The sequence below is a fragment of the Ursus maritimus genome, unplaced genomic scaffold (genome assembly GCF_017311325.1).
Source record: "Ursus maritimus isolate PB19 unplaced genomic scaffold, ASM1731132v1 scaffold_3, whole genome shotgun sequence".
In the NCBI taxonomy this organism is placed as follows: Eukaryota; Metazoa; Chordata; class Mammalia; order Carnivora; family Ursidae; genus Ursus; species Ursus maritimus.
This window is the reverse complement of record NW_024425563.1, coordinates 10,880,308-10,898,425: the sequence shown is the minus strand read 5'-3', so window position 1 is coordinate 10,898,425 and position 18,118 is coordinate 10,880,308. Positions and strand designations below refer to the sequence as shown.

The following is an 18,118-nucleotide window of genomic DNA, read 5'->3' as shown; positions in this document are numbered from 1 at the left end:
GGAGGGACACCCGTTGGGCCATCAAAGCGGGAATGGGGAAAGCAAAACTGAGGGCACTCTGAGTTGCCAGGAACTGAGGCAGTTCCCCTCTATGGGTTTCCAAATTCTTTGCAAGGTGGGAAATGATGTTTTCTGCTGGAAGTGAGACGGCAGAGGAGAAGGTCAAACTTTTAAGAAATGATGGGGAGAGTTTACAAGGTTTTTGAAAGCAGGGGGCAATAAGCTGGTGAGGGGAGCACAGTGTCATGGACCTGGCTGAAGGGGGTATGCAATGTGTCTGCTACAGTTCTAATCCAGTAAGTCTAGTTATCATTCTACTTTACAACAGCTGCTTTTTTAAAATTATTTTTTTAAGATTTTATTCATTTGAGATAGAGAGCGGGGGGAGGGGCAGAGTGAGAGGGAGAAGCAGACTCCCCGCTGAGCAGGAAGTCCGACGTGGGGGTCGATCCCAGGACCCTGGGATCATGACCTGAGCCAAAGGCAGACGCTTAACTGACTGAGCCACCAGGCGCCCCTACAACAGCTGCTTCTATAATGGAATACAGAATTGCCAGTTAGTTACAAGGCTCTGCTAGATACTATGGAAAGTAATGAGTCAAGTCCAGACTGCACAGAGGGAGGTCACTCCACTTGAGTACCTTGGACACTGGCTACGGTGGCCAGGAGGGTTTGAATGCTCTCGGCAGCTTTGGAGGAAGATCCCCCTTCTTGCTTCTCTGGGCTATTGGATCTAGGGTGTGTCACTCACGGTGTCTGGGAGTTATACAGGACTGAGTCATGCTTGGTGTCCAGAGAATAGACGGGGAGAGACGGTATGACATAATACAGTCTAGAGAGTAATGACCACTGGGAGTGCTCCGTGCTCTTTGACAATGGTCTTACGCTCTAATTTAATCATTTATTATCTGTCTCCTCCACAAGACTGCAGGCTCCATGAGGACACAGTCTCGGCCTGTCTTGTTTACCGCCGAATGCCCTGCCCTTAAAGAGGTCACTTGGTCAATATTTATTAGATGAATAAATCAGTGATACGTTACTTACTCTGTTGAGTACCTTTTGTCTCAAAGAATGACTTGAAATAGAACCAAATCAATGTCCCACTCTTGTTCTCTAGGGTCTGTTCCTTTGATAAGTAGAAGCAGAAAGAGTGATGAAAACTTTGTGTTTTATTCCTCTTTAGGGCTCAGCCCTGATGGAGGCTGAAGAGCCCCAACACGGGGCCTCGACTCCCATCCCTGCCTTAGCAGAGCTCAGTGTTACCCCGCAAGCTCTCAGGAGAAGCAGTCAGACCACTGCCTTGGGGCCCGACGCTCTAGAAGGTTGGGAGCCATCCTCCATGTGGGCAGAGGGACGCAGACTCTCGGACACCCAGCAAGAAGATGTAAGAGATGTGAATAGCTGTGCCACCGAGAGCATGACCTCCTTCCCTGAGGAAGCCCCTGCAGGTGCAGAGACCAACCAGGAAGACTCTGTGGGTGAGACAGGGGACCCCCCAGAGCACCAGGAGGCAGTGCCTCAGAGCCCGAGCGTTGGACAGGCAAGGACACCAGCTCCTGCAGAACTCAGGGCCTGCCCTGTTCAAGGTGAACATCCAGACATGGTCTCAGTATCCAGTCAGCTGGGTGGCAGAGTAGAGATGGAATTTAGGCCAGAACTCACTTCTTTGATTGGGGGAACTGGACATGCAGAAGAAAAGGAGGAAGCTTTTCCAGACACCTCTGCTCAGCCCGGATTTGGGCCTTCCTGTGAAGAGCACACTGCAGAGACCCACGAGCCAGGGCACTCGGTCAGGCAGGGGGAAGAGCTGCAGTCTACGGAGGCAGCAGAAAGTCCAGGGAGAGGGGGACTCGTGTGCCTTCTGGGCACCGAGGGGCCGGAGGAGCTGGGACTAGCGGAAGCGGACTTCCAGGAGGAAGGAACTGTGGGGAAGGATGGGCATTTAGGGGGGCAGGAACAGGGGGAGCAGGTTAATGGTACAGAGGGAGAGCAAAGGCAAAAACAGGAGCAGATACAAGGTGACGTGATGCTTGCAAAACAAGGAGAAAGAATGGGGCTTTACGGGGAAGTGGAAGGTCCGCACTGTAGTGAGCAGGAGAGGAAGACCCAGGGCCCACGAGATCTGCAGCAGGGAGAGGAGGGGAAGAGCGAGTTAGGGGGCCCAGAGGAGAGGAGCGTGGATGCTCAGAATGAGGAGGAGCAAAGCTTGGTGGAGAGATCAGGGAAAGTAACCGGAAGGCAAGAAGGTCAAGGTCTTCAGCGAGAAGTGATGTCAGTGGAGGGGCAGGAGGAGGAGTTGGGGAATTGGGATGGGGACCCGCTGTGGGAAGAGGACAGAGAGGGAAGTACAGAAGACGGGAAAGCACGTGATGGTCCTTCCACACTGGCTCCGCTAGCCCCTGAGGTCTCTTCTCCCTGCGACTTGTTTCTAGACACCTGTTACCCCATGACCAGTATTCCTGGGACTCAGAAGGAGCCTAGGGCTGAGGAACCATCCCCTGAAGCTCCGGCTCCTGCACTGGAGCCAGGAGGATGGTCCTGCCAGCCCGCTTCTTTACCTGGCTCTTTTCCTGCTGGGGCGTCACCTGACCAAGAAACAGCTCAGGATGGTCAGCGGGAGGGATCCGAGCTGGGCAAGGGGGCGGCGTTTAGCCAGGGGACCGAGATGGTCTCTGCCGGTACATCTGTAGCTCCTCCAAGGACACCAGATTCCGCTTCTTCCAGTCTGGCCGACGTCTCCCCAAGTACAACGACATCAGCATCTGCCAGCCCCCTAGTTGCCTCTCCCAGGAGGGAGCCCTCTCTTGCCCTACCTTCCCCAGAAACCTCCAGAGCATCTCTTTGGACTAACAACACATCTAACTATGGGGCTTCTGAGACTCCCCCAGCTGCCCTCTGTGGCTTCCTGACTGCAGAGGCCACCATGGAAATATCCACCAGCTCCAACTGGGCCAACCTTCAGAGCCCCCTATGCCACTCTACAGGGGCTGTCCAGCACCTAAGGAGCAACTCCTTTCCAGGCTCTCACAGGACAGAGCCAACTCCGGACCTGCTGGGACTATCACTTTCCTTCTCCCATTCAGAGTTGCCCCAGAGGGCCCCCAAACCCGCCATCTATGGCTCTGTGATCCCAAGAAGGGACAGGAAAAGTGGTAGGGACTGCAGGATCATCCCAGAATCCTCTAGTTCATTATCTGCTCTGGGGCAGGACTCTCAAGAATTCACTTCAAATCTGGAAAGATCCAGTCCTGCCTGTAGCACCCAGCCATATGGCTTCCGACACACTTCAGCCTCTGCCCCAGAGTCTCCTGCCTATGGCTCTTCCCCACCCCTTGTCTCTGTAGATGTGAGGATCCATGAACCTCTGCCCCCTCCTCCTCCAGAGAAGAGGCATGTCCACCCCGCCATGGTAGAGAGAGACAGCCATCTCCACGCAGGAGTTCCCACACTGAGGCGGTGTGGCCATCCTCTTCCATTGGCCCCAGGTTCAGGGCTCCATGGCCCCCCCAGAGGCCCACTTCCCCCGGTTCCTGACCCCCTTGTGGCCAGGCAGCACCGACCTCTGCCTTCTACCCCGGACACTCCCCACCCTACTCAGACCTGCTCCCGCAGGTTGAGATACAACAAGCCATTACCCCCAACTCCTGATTTGTCCCAGCCCCACCATTTTGTTTCTTCTTCTAGTAGTCCAAGGATCTACAGGCCTCTACCCCCTGTCCCTATTATGGATCTTCCCACTGAACCACCCCCGTTACCCCCAAAGTCTAGGGGGAGGAGTAGGAGCACTCAGGGAGAACTCATGAATGCAGGGGGTCAGGGCAAGCCAAGGCCTGTTTGTCAAGAGCGGACAGTCTCCACTCCCCATTCTGTTGGACGTACCTCCTGGCCCCCGGCCATGGGCCGATCAACAGACTCTTTGGCCTCCACCAGCAGGAGCAAGAGTGAAGTGTCCCCTGGCATGGCTTTCAGCAATGTGGCAACCCTTCTAAGTCCCTCTTCCCCAACCACACCCTGGAGTCTGGAGCTCCAGGGACCCCCCTCTGAACCAGGACCCTCAGAAGAGTCTGAGACCTCTGCCAGAGGATCTTTGAGAAGAACAGCCCCTCAGGAAGGAGCCAATGGCCTGAGGAGGTTGGATCTAGGCCAAGCAAGGCAATCAGAAAAACTCAGCCATCCCCATCTGGAGAAGGCATCCAGCTGGCCCCACAGGCGGGACCCAGGGAGACCACTGGAGAGCAGCAGTGGACAGGTTGCCGATCCTGGTGAGGGATCCAGTAAGCACAAGGGCTGGAACCGGCAAGGCCTGCGCAGACCTTCCATCTTGCCTGAGGGCTCTTCAGGTAAGCAAGGACCAAGGATCATAGTAACACTCATGTCGGACCAAGCTTTCGCCAGCTCTTACCACCTTATCCCTCTTCTGTCCCCAGGGCCTCTACTGTCCCTCTGGTGGCTTCGCTCATCCACATACCCAATGTCAACCCAGAGGGAAGCCCTTGGAAACCTCTCTGGGCTCCCTGTAGTGCTCCTCCTCCTCCTTCCCCTCTATCTCTGTCACTCAGCCGTGGTGGTGCTTTATTGTGTACCTGTTTTTCCCAAGGTTGTTGTGGATGTTTCCCCTCTCCCCCCCACGACACACACACTTTCCAGGTACTAACATCTGCTTGATGTCCTCCTACTAGTAGAGAAGACATCCTCTTCTCGCCTAGTTCACATCCGATGCCGGGGATGGGGACGTACCCGGTAATAGTGTCCTCAGTGCTTTCTACTTTGGCACTGCTCTGCTGCACAGACTCCCAGTTGAGCCCTTCTCTTCCCTCAGATGCCTACATCTCCTGCTTCAGGTCTTACCTTCTTGGGCTTTCTGAACGTCCCTCTAAAATCTCAGTGACTTCACCATTTCCATTTCCAGATACAAGAGGTCCAGCTGTAGAAAAAGCCCTTGGCCCTTCAGACACCATTGTTTTTCGGTGAGTCACCTTCTCTCCTAACAGACACACTTAGACTGTCTTTTCTCAGGATACTGAGATTTCCATTTGTTGACAAGGGTTCTGGGGTGCTGTGTCTTCCAGGGGTAGGGAGGGGAAGAGATGTACACCAGGATTCCAGGGTAAGGGCATCTTTTCTCTACCTGGGTGTTAGCTGGGTCTGACTCTCCTGTCCTCCTAGGTTCTTTAGCCATGAAATAACCCCCCTGTAAAAGTTCAACATGACATCCAAAACAGCTCTGAGCTACCAAAAGTGGGTCAGGCTACAGCTTGCCTCTTGAGGGGATTAGGCCCTCACTGCCCAGCACACGTCCCAAAGGTTGGAGGCTAGCTCCTCTACGGTCCCCTGGGGCGTCTCTGCATCAGTGGCCAGCAAGCACCGAGAGCCCTTCTTGCCTCCACAGGGAGAAGAAACCAAAGGAGGTAATGGGCGGCTTTGCAAGACGCCGCTCAAAGCTCATCAACTCCTGTGAGTACCTTAAACAGAAGTAGAGACCCATGTGGCATTTTGCCCAAGACGAGAGCTCATGGCTTTCCTCAGTGGGGCTGTGATCTCTTCAGGGAGACAGGATTTCCAGGAGAGCCAGAAGCAGCTTGGTGGCTTCTGTCTTTATGCCTCAACATCCCTGTCTCCCTAATTCTCTCCCTCCGCCACGCTTCTTCGCCCCTGTAGCTCAGCTGCTTTACCAGGAGTACAGCGATGTGGTTCTGAACAAGGAGATCCAGAGCCAGCAGCGGCTGGACAGCCTGGGGGAGGTGACTGGGCCCGCCTCCCCCCGGCAGCCCCGGAGGACCCTGGTCTCCTCAGAGTCTTACCTGCAGCGCCTGTCCGTGGCCTCCAGTGGCTCCCTGTGGCAGGAGATCCCCGTGGTGCGCAATAGCACCGTGCTGCTCTCCATGACCCACGAAGACCAAAAACTGCAAGAGGTACCCAGCGGGGTGGGGGTGGGGCGGGGGATGGGCCTGCAGGAGGGAGAGCAAAGTCTCCTCCTGATTTCCTACTCACTGCCACCACCCCCAGCAAGACCAGGCTGTCCCCTCCACACTCACCACACGCCCCGTGCACGCCGCGGCTGTCGCTCGTCTCCACTCTGATGCGTCTGGATGGCTTTCGGGATGTTAGCACTGGCCTTCCTCCCCACTTCTGCAGGGCGTGGGCTGCTCCCTCCTACCTGTTATCGATGGGGTCTCACACAAAGTGACCATCCCCTGAATTTGTTGGGAGGAATGTGGAATTAATCCCTTCACTGCTGCTTCAGGCTAGACTAAAATTTCCCTCTTCACCTGGGGTTCCACACTACCTGAAGCTTTTCTCTTCCACCAAAGCATATGAGTGGCTTTTTGCTGCATCCCCGGCAGCTGTCCTGGGGTCCACTGGTCTCATACGGGCTTTGGAATCCCCATCAGTCTTGGCTCGGTCCTTACACCCCGTGGCAAGACTGTATTGGAGGCTGTTTGATGTTACATTATTACCATGAAGGTTTCACATGGAGAGCTTCTCTTAATAATCAATCTGAAATATGGATTAGAACCTCTCTTCCCAGGAAGACAATGTGGCATCATTGGAACATGGAATCATGTTACATATTTGGGTTCTGGAGTAAATGACCCGGTCGTGGAGCCCACTTTACTCTTTGCTGACTATTTAACTTTGGCCAGATCACTTGATCTTTCTTTCTATTTTCTCATTTGTGAAACTGGGTCACAAAAAGGATAAGTGCCTAGTACATAGCAATCACTCAAAAAATATTTACTACTGTACTTTGATTTCGTCAGGCCAAGCTGGGTTTGAATCCTGGCTTCACCACTTGCTAGCCGTGTAACCTTAGGCAAGTTCTATAACTTCACCAAGTCTGTTTCCTTGTCTAAAACTTGAGGATAGGTCTACTTTCAGGATTGCTGTGGTGTAAGTGAATTATCCGTATCTGGCTCTTGGCGTGGTGCCTGGTACAGAGTTTGATGTATATTAGTGCCATACTCTCCCCCTTTCGGAGGCGGGAAGGAGTCAGATGTTGGCCAGAAGGACTCAGGGATAAACCAGTCGAACAGAGGCAACTATAAAGGTTGAGGTTTTTTGAAGCTCAGACTTGGGGGCCTTATACTGACCTCAACTTTTAAAGCACATGGAGGATATGTAGAAAATCAGTGATTGCCCGATACTTATGGACCAAACAACAGGAGAGGTTAGGAACCCTAGCTGTCTTTCAGCAACTCCTGCACACGGGGAAGTCCATCAGGCCTCCCAGGCCGGCTCCGTCTGACGTTTCTGAGAAGAGAAGCCTCTGTGCTTATATGCACAGTCCTTTCATAAAATAGTATTTCTGGGGTCTATAAGGTGCTCACACCAACCCCATTTCTTTTGACTGTCACAGCGTCTCTGTGTAGGTACAGTGACCCACACAAAAAGACAAAAAACCCGAGGTTCAGTGAGGTGAAGAGAGCCGCACCAAGTCAGTCCGTGAATGTTGGAGCCTGTACTCAAGTGCGCCTTCAGCGTCCCAGTTACGTGTTGGTGTACGTGAGGGTCTCCACCCAGGGGTGTGTGTCTTCTTTCTCTCTCTGTCCCTGCATCTACCTTGAAGCCGCAGGCTTGGAGGAAGAGCATGAGCGGCCCCGCGGGAGGAGGACAGGGCTGTGAGCCGTGGCGCCCCCTGCTGGAACCTCCAAATAAGTTCTCAAGTGCTGGACCATCCCCATGACACCACAGCAGCACCATCTGCTTCTCAGATATCCTGCTTCCTCCCATTTCTCCTCAAACCCCAGATCACCTTCATCCCCTAAATCTGTCCTCTTTCAAAGGGCTCTGGCTCAGTGAGTGAGTCCGCCATTTCATCCCCTAAATCTGTCCCTCTTTCAAAGTTCTCTGGCTCAGTGAGTCCGCCGTTCAGTCCGTTACCAAACTCAAAAACTGAAGCATTAAACTGTGATTCTGGCTACTCTTTCAGCCCCCTTTTCTAGCAAACAACCAGGTAATCTCCTTCCTAAATAATTAGGAAGCTGGCCTACCTCTCCCCACCCCCATGGCCGTTCAGACCTCCATCTGTCACCTGGAATGACTATGGCAGTTTCCTAATATGGCTGCCTTGCCCCGTCTACTCTTTTCTCCACATCGTGCTCAGAAATAACCTTTATAAGAACCCAATCTGATCAGGTTATTTCCCTACGTAAAGCCTCTTCTAATCTTCCCATGGCCTTAAGTCCAAAACGTTTTACCTTGTTTATGCAATCCTCCAGACCTCTCTCTTTGCCTCCCCAGCTTCATCTCCTGCCACTACTTCGGTATAAATACTCGGTTCCAAAAACACTCCATTTATTTTATGCTTCTTGAAAGCATCCTTTTCTCTTACACGCGTAGGGGCTTGGACACGTTCTTGTCTCGAGCTCCAGTGCTCTCTCCCTCTCCTGACACCAGGTTAGGCTCTGATGTGACTGTGAGCTATGACAGGAGCTGCCTTGTTCCCTGCTCTGCCCCTAGAATGTTACCCAGTGGCTCACGTACACTGGGGACTCGATACCTATTTTAAATTAATCTCCTCTCCAACCTCCCAGGCCAAATTTGAACTGATCGTGTCGGAGGCCTCCTACCTACGCAGTCTGCATGTGGCCGTGGATCATTTCCAGCTCTCAGCCCCGCTGCGGGCCACCCTTTCCAACCAGGAATACCAGTGGCTCTTCTCTCGTTTACAGGACGTGCGTGAAGTCAGCACCACGTGAGAGTCCTCTTCTCCCAAACACCACTCCCTCGGCCTCAGTGTCTTTAGCCTGTAAACCATTGGTTGTTTTTTCCCCTCTCTCTCAGCAGCCCTCTCATTGCTCCGTTCACGATTGCCAGTGCTGTGGGAATAGGGAGAGCAAAGACGAGGAGAGGGTGTGTGGGTGACAGATCCGTTCTTGGATCGACAAATGAATGGGAAGTGCTTCTTGGGTTGGGGACCGGATGTACCGTAGGCAGGCGCTGCGCTGGAGATGGGCCGTGGGAAACGGGTAGAGATCAGAAAACCAGAACAGACTCAAAAGAAGAACAGGAAATGGAATATAAGGATCAGAGGGTTCTATCAGGGGCAAACTAGGGATTGCCTTGGAGAGAACTCTAGAGCATAGCAGGGGCACAGAGCTAAGAACGGTCAATAGAAGTTACTGACTAATAGAAGGAGGGAGTCACAGACTCAAGGTATAGAGGGGTCAGCCACCTGCTCTCGTGAGGCTCCCGAGTCTCAGGAGACTTGTGTGAATGCTGTGCAGGTTCCTTTCAGACCTGGAGGAGAACTTCGAGAACAACATCTTCACCTTCCAAGTGTGTGATGTCGTCCTGAACCATGCTCCCAATTTCCGCCGGGTCTACCTGCCTTATGTCACCAACCAGACCTACCAGGAACGTACCTTCCAAGGCCTGCTGTAAGACCTGATCCCCATCCAGTCCCCCTGTGGGCCCTGCAGTGATCTTGCCCTGAAACCCCCAAACCCCGACCCCAAATAGTATCCCCAAAGCACACGTTCTTGTGCCTGCTCTGTGGTCCCACCCCCACCCTACCTTTCAGGTGCCCCCGCCATAGACATTCCACTGCATCTCTACTCCCTGAGCCTTCACTGTGTGCCCAGTACTCCCCGTGTCCCTCCTCACTAGAGGCTCGCTGCCCACACAGGAACAGCAACAGCAGTTTCCGAGAGGTCCTGGAGAAGCTGGAGAGTGACCCCGTCTGCCAACGCCTTTCCCTCAAGTCCTTCCTGATCCTGCCCTTCCAGCGCATCACGCGTCTCAAACTGCTGCTCCAGGTACCGCGGTCCCCCTTTGGGCCTCTCCCCTTCACCCGAAGGGGATAATCTCAGGGAGCCCCAAGGCACGGAACTGCCCATTCCTTTGCCCCTCTTCCACACCCTGTGGACGGTGTGAACCTTCTCCCCCCTTCCCACACCCTTCTTCCTCAGGGTGAATTTGATGCAAAAATTTCGTTCTTGGACTTCATTAGCCGACCCTCAATTCCCTCTTCCTGTTTTCCCATCCCTTCTTTCCATCTGCCTCCTGCCTACTGTTTGTTCTCTAGAATATTCTGAAGAGAACACAGCCTGGCTCTTCAGAGGAAGCAGAGGCCACAAAGGCACATCATGCCCTGGAAGAGGTAAGCAGCTACCACCCCCGCTTAGACCCCATGACTGGCCTTCACAGCATGACTCCAGAGAGCACAGGACCGTGCTAATGGGATTGCTCAGCTACCCCAGTGTACCCACCAAACCTCCAAACACCCTCCCCCCCCAAACCTCCCACCCGGTCTCCTTCCCACACTGAGGACAGTCCACACCAAGGGACTATGCTCTCACTACCACCATCCCGAGATTAAATCTTACCTTCACTCCACCCAGTAATGTCCTGTCAGGTCATACGAGGTATACCAGAGGCCTGGAACTTCAATTTGTTGCTGCCTTCACACAATCCCAGCCTGCCAGGAAAAAACGGAGGCTGTCACAACCACCCTCCAGATTTCTTGCAGGGGACTCCAAGGTCAAAGCCTCTAACGCAGTGCTCTTCCTGTCTCCTCACCCTGCTCGACACGCAGCTGATCCGGGACTGCAATAACAATGTCCAGAGGATGCGACGGACGGAGGAGCTCATCTACCTGAGCCAGAAGATTGAGTTTGAGTGCAAAGTGAGTCAGTCCCTTGCACCCCACCCCGTCTGGGAAGCTTCACTTAAACATCACCCGCGGGTCACCCTCTGATGTAGAACCATCTTGCTCGCACGGTCTCAGTCTCTGCCCTTACTTCTGCGTGCCTTCTCTTCCATCCTATTTCTGGGACACCCAAATGTCTTCAATCTCCCTGATATGTTATTAAGTGAAAAAGGGTAGACACAGACCTGTGTGGATTATAGCATGTTATCTTTGGTGGAAAAGTAGGATACAAACCTGTGTCTCTGTCTGCTTGTGTATACCTGCAGAAACCCTAGAAGGATACATGGGAACTAAAGGACAGTGGTCATCTGAGGGGGGGGTTCCTGAGGGGGAGAAAGTGCATTTGGGAAGTGGGCAGGTGAGGGAGAACTTACCAGCGTAAACCTTTGTAAAGATACGTTTGGTGCTTCAGCCATTCAGTATTTTATCAAGTCTTCACCTAGTCTAACCAAAGCAACGTGAAATTAACTCCGAATAGAGGACCAAGATCTCCCATCAAGATGCAATGTAAATAAACATTCCACATTCAAATTCCACCTCAGAGCAGATACCGTCCTTGCTTCCCTGGAAGAGCGGGAGAATCCCTGAGCCACATGTTAACTGTAGTCCAATACCCTTACCTTGACCCGACTTCCAACCCCAAGCAGACCCCACCCAGTTCTCCTTATATGACTCCAGGTGCTCCTCTCAGGTCTGTGGTTATAATCAGAGAAAGAAAGGTCAGAACTGCCCAAATCTTTTAACTCCTAAGACACACAGCATCCTGTTCCCTGCCTTATTTCCTCACATGCCCCAACTGGGGTCTGCCAAACCCCCTTCAGTTCACGCTTCCTGGGCTGAGCTTTCTCACGTAGTCACCGTCCTGGGTTGAACCTTCCATTTGCCTGAGCTGTGGACGTGCGTGCTGCACAGCACAGACAGTGGTAGGTAGGCTCCGAGAGGGGCAGTCTCGGCGGATGGGTTATGAGCAGGACGGAGGATGTGGAAGACGTGAGTGTCGGTGGTGGAGCTCATGAGGAGAGGCGTGGTGGGGAGGGCAGGACCGAGGCAGGCTCGCGCTTGCCCCGTCTGTGACAGTGCCTTTCCTGTCTTCCCTACACTATAGATATTCCCGCTCATTTCGCAGTCACGCTGGCTGGTGAAGAGTGGAGAGCTGACAGCCCTGGAGTTCAGCCTCTCCCCAGGGCTGCGGAGGAAACTGAACACACGTCCAGTCCACCTGCATCTCTTCAATGACTGCCTGTTGCTGTCTCGGCCCCGAGAGTCAGTGACTAGAATGGGAAGCCATAGTACAAGAGGGGAGTGGGATGAGGCAAGAGGGCAGACTCAAAGGGGCAGAAAAGGCTCATGTTCCTAGAGGAGCCCTTCTCGATGGCTCGACCCATGGAATGCAGGTCATGGCCTAGAGAAAAGAAAGAAAGGGGATCCCACCAAATTCTGTCACGAGATCACATGGCAGGACTCGTACTTTGTTAAAGACACAGAGCAAAATGTCGCAAACTGGCTTACCGCATTCTCAAATCGTTTATTTGGGCTGGACTCAGCCTTAGCCTAGATGTTCTTAGCCAATTCCAGATCCTAACTCTTTGGTCCTAAGGGCTTAGAAAATTTATGTTGGTTCTATCTCTCCAACTCTTTAAAGTGGCGAAGTATTCATTGCACTAGACATGTGGTTTGCCAAACTGGTGACAGATCCCTGGGGACTCAGGAGCTACTGTCTTGGGAGCAAGGTGGCACCATCTCATGGTTTTTATGAGAATTTGCAAGCTGCAAAGGATAGGGATTTTGAATCCAAAGATACGAGGGTGGACGAAGTCTGACCATTGTAGAGTCGAGTTGACAGGCATTGTATTTTGCAGGGGTAGCCGATTCCTGGTGTTTGACCACGCTCCCTTCTCCTCCATCCGAGGGGAGAAGTGTGAAATGAAGCTACATGGGCCTCACAAAAACCTCTTCCGACTCTTCCTGCTGCACAACGCACAGGGCACCCAGGCCGAGTTCCTCTTCAGCACTGAGACCCAGTGAGATGGGGCTGGGCAGAGGAGCTGGGGGAGGGAGCGGGGGAGGAAGGACAGCTGGGAAGGAAGTGGGGCCGGGGCAGAAAATGTGCCCAGAACACAGCCACAGCACTATTGATTCTGTTCCGGACTGGAGAACCTCCCTAGAGAAACCCAAACCCAGACTTTTAGAGCTAATAGACAACTTGTAAGAGATGGTGGGAAAGGGTACAGAGCTGCTACCAAAGTTTAGCATCTGTTTTATGTTCTTCAGTCAAGAGGGACAAAATCTGCGAACAACAGAGAAGAGATGGGCTGGTATGGAGTAACTAGAGAGTTCAATTACTGATGTCCTGAGTGAATGGCCATGTGTATAAGCCAGAAACTCTTCAGTGTCAAAGGCTGGTGGACATATGTGTGAATAAGACAAGCACTGGGGTGTCTTTAGCTTGCCTTCCTCCCACCTTCCATCCCAGTCCTCTGTTGAGCAGAAATCTATAGTGTTGAGAACTTTGATTTGCTCATCTTTTTAATAATAATAATAATAATAACAATAATACATTCACACACAGATACATACATTTTGGAGAGTATTAAAATAATACCTGTAAAATCTGGTACAAAATGCCTAAAATAAGGAACAACTACAAGACTATAGCTACTGTTGCTGTTATAAGAGATATTAGAAGCTTCTTCCTTAAAAAGTTTGACATGACACCAAATGGTCCAAGGATCCCTGTGTCGTAGACACTTTTCAGCTTTGTCTCTTGGAAGACACCTCAGGGTGGGGTCAACTGTACCTGTCTTCACTTATGGAACATAGAGGCTGATATAGGGGTTTATATACAAAATGTCACCAAAGTCAAGTAATCAGATACAGATTCATGTTCTTTGTTTAGTGTTTTGGGCGGCATCTTCCTGGAATAGAAATAGTGTCAGCTCGCAATGACTCCAGTGTTTTTGGAAGCAGAAGCTAACATAATACAAAATCCTTCAGATAATTACAAAATTAGTATGGGTTATATTGCATGACCAAAAAAATAGTAGATATATTTCCCTGACCTAATTACGAGTACACAATAGTTTTCATCTCTGAGATATTTGATGGAAGGGAGGTAGGCAATAGAGTTTCGAGAATTATGCAAAGTGATAGAGGGAACCTAAACTGAGATGAACATTTTGCTCCATACAAAACGGAACATCTCATGTGTGTAATTGACAGTTGCCATTACGCCCCCACTTGAAAGATATGCCATTAAGAGGATAGGCTTGGAAAGACAAGGAGAAAAAGGGTGATAAACACAACATACAATTCAAGCTCTTATGTTTCCAAGCAAGCAAAGTCCCACTGACTTTTGTCCTAGATGTCATTGAACTAGACTTTTTGAACCAGACAAGTCTTTCCCACAGTCATTTCCCTTCCCCATCATTGGTCTTCATCCCACACCCCAGAGTTGCAGTTGAGGCATTGACCCTGCTTTGTTTTCTCAGAAGTGAGAAGCTTCGATGGATCTCAGCCTTGGCCATGCCCAGAGAGGAGTTGGACCTTCTGGAGTGTTATGGTGAGTGAGGGGATAAGAGGGAGAGAAAAATGGCAGGACTGGAAGTCACCTTTGCGTGTAGAAGTTTAGGAGGCTGGGTGGTAACTCTGAGAGACTCCCGCTTACTGCTTCTATCCAGAATTTTAGAGTGGAAGTCTGGCCACTGGAGCTTAAGCACCTGAGATGACCCACTTAAAACTACTCACCACAATGGTACTGCCTCCTCTTCCATGTACTTTCTCCCTTGGGCAATAATTTGCTCTTTTTCAATATTTATCCCCTTAAGTCTATCCTGTTATTATTTTGCTTAGATTTCATCTGCTTAAAGGTCTTGGGGAAATACGGGGAGAAAATAGGGCTGGAGTGGGAACTGTGGGAGAATAGCAACCTAGTTGATTTGTCTTAACCACACTCTGTCCTGTACAGAATGACCTGAGACCAGGTTGCCCTTAGCCCAGGCTGCCACGTGCCCACAGGTAGCCACAGACACACACACGTATTACGAATGCGTCTTGCATTCATGTGAAGCCTGGATTTCTGGGTCTCATATAAGCCCCACACTTGTCCTCTAGCAAGAATTCCCTCTTTGGTATCTAGAGAGGAACTGAACTCAAAGGAACACTGGTAACTCAAAAGAACAAACAAATACAAGGAACCTTGGAAAAGGAAGTAGGAGAACCAGGCTGTAAACTGAGTTCTACTAACTTGTTTGCTATGTGACCCTTTGTCTGCTGGCCTTCGGGTCCCCAGTTGGAAGGAAGGCAAGATGATGATGCTTCCTCCTTCGCTGTCATCTCGTAAATGGCAGAAGGAGATAAGCTCTAGAAAAAGAAGTGCAGATGATAATGCAGTGTTCTGTTTGTTTTCTGAGGGAACCAGCGAAGTGTGGTAATGTAGAAAGAGCGATAAACCCACGTAAGATGGAATGCTTATGGGTCAGGAGTCCTCTGAGGCTTGTTATCTTAAGCTTCCAAACTATGGAAATTTCCTCTGGTTCACAAAAGTACTGAGATAGAGAAAATCCAGAATTCCCTGAGGAATCACCTTGATCAACCCAGTCATTTACAAGTGAGGAAACTGAAGCTGAAGGGGATTAGGCACCTTATTTGGTCATACCTGGGGCCCCTCGACTTGCATCTCTTCCAGTCCCACCTCTGGTACTGGGAAGGAAATGAAGAGTGAGTCACAGGATCAGATTTTACAATCTGTTTGGGGAGGCAGAGCGCATACACAAAGCAGTTGGATAAGAGGTAAATGGTTTGGCCTGGACGATTAGTTTTAAAGGAATTCAGAATCCATTGAGGACTGAAGAGTCAGGGAAGGTAACAGAGGGAAGATGGGTCTTCAGCAGAATGTGGGTATTTGTAATAACGAGTCATAGAAGGTGGTCACAAGGTATTTCTCAATTTATCTTCCCTGGAGAAATAGAATTTTTGGTTCTTTAATATTTCGGTATTTCCATTTCCTTTTCGACCATTTTGTTTCCTCGTAGAGGATGAAGATTTTTCGGATTGTCTCATTTGTTTGTAACTTTCTAAAGCCTGAACTTTCTCTCTCCCGAGTCCTCCCAACCTCCCAACCTCCCCCTGTAGTTCCCCCTCAGTGTTCCAGTCACTCGCCTTTCCTAACCTGTCTTCGCGCTCTTCTCTTCCAAAGACTCCCCACAAGTACAGTGCCTTCGAGCCTACAAACCCCGGGAGAACGATGAGTTGGCATTAGAGAAGGCAGACGTGGTGATGGTGACTCAGCAAAGCAGCGATGGTAAGAGGGAGAACCCGTGAGTAAGCTGGGCGTTGGAGCTGGGGTACTATAGGTGGGTGTATTTGTTTCCTAGGGCTGCATAACAAAGTACCACAAATGGGGTTCCTTGAAACAATAGAAGTGTCTTCTCTCATGGTTCTAGAAGCCAGAAGTCCAAAATCAAAGTGTTGGCAGGGCCATGCTCCCTCTGACACCTCTTGGGGAGGATCCTGCCTTGCCTCTTCTAGCTTCTGGTAGCCCCAGGTAGTCCTTGGCTTGTGGTAGCCTAACTCCAGTCTCTGCCTCTTCCTTATGTGTGTGTGTGTCCAAATTTCCCTCTTTGTATAAGGATACTAGTTATATGGGATTAAGGCCCACTTTACTCAAGTATGACCTCATCTTACTTTACTAATTACACCTGAATAACCCTATTCCCAAATAAGGTCACATTCTGAGGCACTTGCGGTTAGAACTTCATATTTTGAAGTTAGAACTATATATTTTGTGGGAACACAGTTCAACCCATGAGAGTGGACAAGGCCCGGGAGTAGGCAGCTAGAGACCTCGCCAGACCTAGAACAGCCAGGGTTAACAATTGGGAGGCCTAATTTCCCGTGCTGGGGGCTCTCCAGTCCTTTCAGCCTTACCATTCAAAAAGTTTTAGGGAAGGAGATCCAGGAGGAGTTATTATGGGTCTGTCCCAGGTAATTCTTTTCACACACCCTGTGCCCCTAGGCTGGCTGGAGGGCATGCGACTCTCAGATGGGGAGCGAGGCTGGTTCCCTGTGCAGCAAGTGGAGTTCATTTCCAACCCAGAGGTCCGTGCACGGAACCTGAAGGAAGCCCACCGAGTCAAGACTGCCAAACTACAGCTGGTGGAACAGCAGACCTAGCTGTTTTCTGGGAGGAATTCCCCGAGCATAAGGACAGGATGTTCCTGGAAAGGGCTGGCCCCAGAACCCTGCAACAGAGGCCTTCTGTGGACCAAGAAGTAGACCTTCTGGAAACTCGAGGACAAAATGCAGCTACCAGTCGCTAGTCCCAAACCTCCTTTCTGTGCTTTGTGCTTGGTGGAGGGATTTTGAGGGACTTTGCACTGGACTCTGAGAATCTTTTCTCATGAGAAAAGGGACAAGTGGGGCCTAAGCCAAGGAACTTTACCTCTACTACCACATAGTACTTAAACATTCTCTGTTTCCAGAGTGCAGATCCAGGGCTGACCAAAGTTTCCATCCTGGCTACAAGTTAAACAGAATCTGACCTCAGTCCACTGGAGGGAGATGTTTAAGGGGGATTAGCATGTCAGATGAGAGGGTCAACCTGGTGACCTCTGAGGTATCTTCCAACTCGAGAGGTTTTCCATAATTATTGGTGTGTGGTCAGGGCATGCATCTGTGGGATCTATGTCTGCTGGTGACGATGTGAGGGGAGTACTCTCTCACTCTAATAAACTTGGCACTTCTCTGAGTGTTTTCTTCTCAGACTCTTGAGCACTGAACAAGGTACGGAACGTGGAATCCCATGACGATTCCAGGCCACTTGATTTAGGTGCCATGAAAGACCAAGATGGTGCCTAGGTCATGGCAGATGCCGACTCTTGCTTTATGACTTGCAAGAGTGTGGGCGACTTTTCTATCTGTCTTGGCCTGAGATGTTGTAAAAGGACTTAGAAGGAACTGATGAATGATGAAAATCCCCTTCAAACCTTCTTTTTTATTGAACCCATAAGCTAAGGCATAGGTGAGTTTGAGTGGATTTGGAAATCCTACTCAAACCATTCACGATTTTATATTTTGACTTGAATTATGGTGAAGGTATTTTCCCAGCTGTTTCATCCTCTTTGTGAAAAGCAGCGTGTATAATGGAAGAGTCCTAGAACCCAAGTCAAGAGACCACCTCCAGTTACTGCATTGCCATGGATTGGATGGACAAGTAACCTCAAAGTCCTATCCATCTCTGCCAAGTAAGGTTCTCTCTCTCCTACTGGATTGCCTTTCTCAGTTGAAGAGCGTCACTCTACATTACTTCTCATATAGAGCCCTCATACAGCAATAGCACAGTCATCTTTTCAGCTGGATCGTTAGAGCCGTTCCCTGGTCATTCTACTGCTCTGTTTCATCTTTAGGAAGGCTCAGAAGTAGAATTGCTTTGCAGCTTTGTGAGAAGGTAAGAATAATATGATACGCTTT

The 18,118-nt window shown here is 50.6% G+C and overlaps 1 protein-coding gene across 1 annotated transcript; it reads left to right on the top strand.

Moving 5' to 3' along the window:
• Positions 1-1,195: 1,195 nt before the first annotated feature.
• On the top strand, positions 1,196-17,389 carry ARHGEF5 (Rho guanine nucleotide exchange factor 5). Its single transcript, XM_040644587.1, has 14 exons — positions 1,196-4,340; positions 4,910-4,967; positions 5,390-5,454; positions 5,659-5,912; positions 8,535-8,695; positions 9,228-9,380; positions 9,629-9,758; positions 10,028-10,102; positions 10,538-10,627; positions 11,757-11,914; positions 12,511-12,672; positions 14,140-14,210; positions 15,846-15,950; positions 16,665-17,389. The coding sequence occupies exons 1-14, from the start codon at positions 1,196-1,198 to the stop codon at positions 16,820-16,822; spliced, it is 4,785 nt and encodes a 1,594-aa protein (XP_040500521.1). The 3' UTR covers positions 16,823-17,389.
• Positions 17,390-18,118: the final 729 nt, after the last annotated feature.

Coding starts and splice junctions, on each gene's coding strand:
- ARHGEF5 (XM_040644587.1), top strand. CDS start 1,196: ATGGAGGCTGAAGAGCCCCAACACGGGGCCTCGACTCCCATCCCTGCC. Junction 10,103..10,537: donor CACATCATGCCCTGGAAGAG/GTAAGCAGCTAC, acceptor CTCGACACGCAG/CTGATCCGGGACTGCAATAA. Junction 15,951..16,664: donor GACTCAGCAAAGCAGCGATG/GTAAGAGGGAGA, acceptor CTGTGCCCCTAG/GCTGGCTGGAGGGCATGCGA.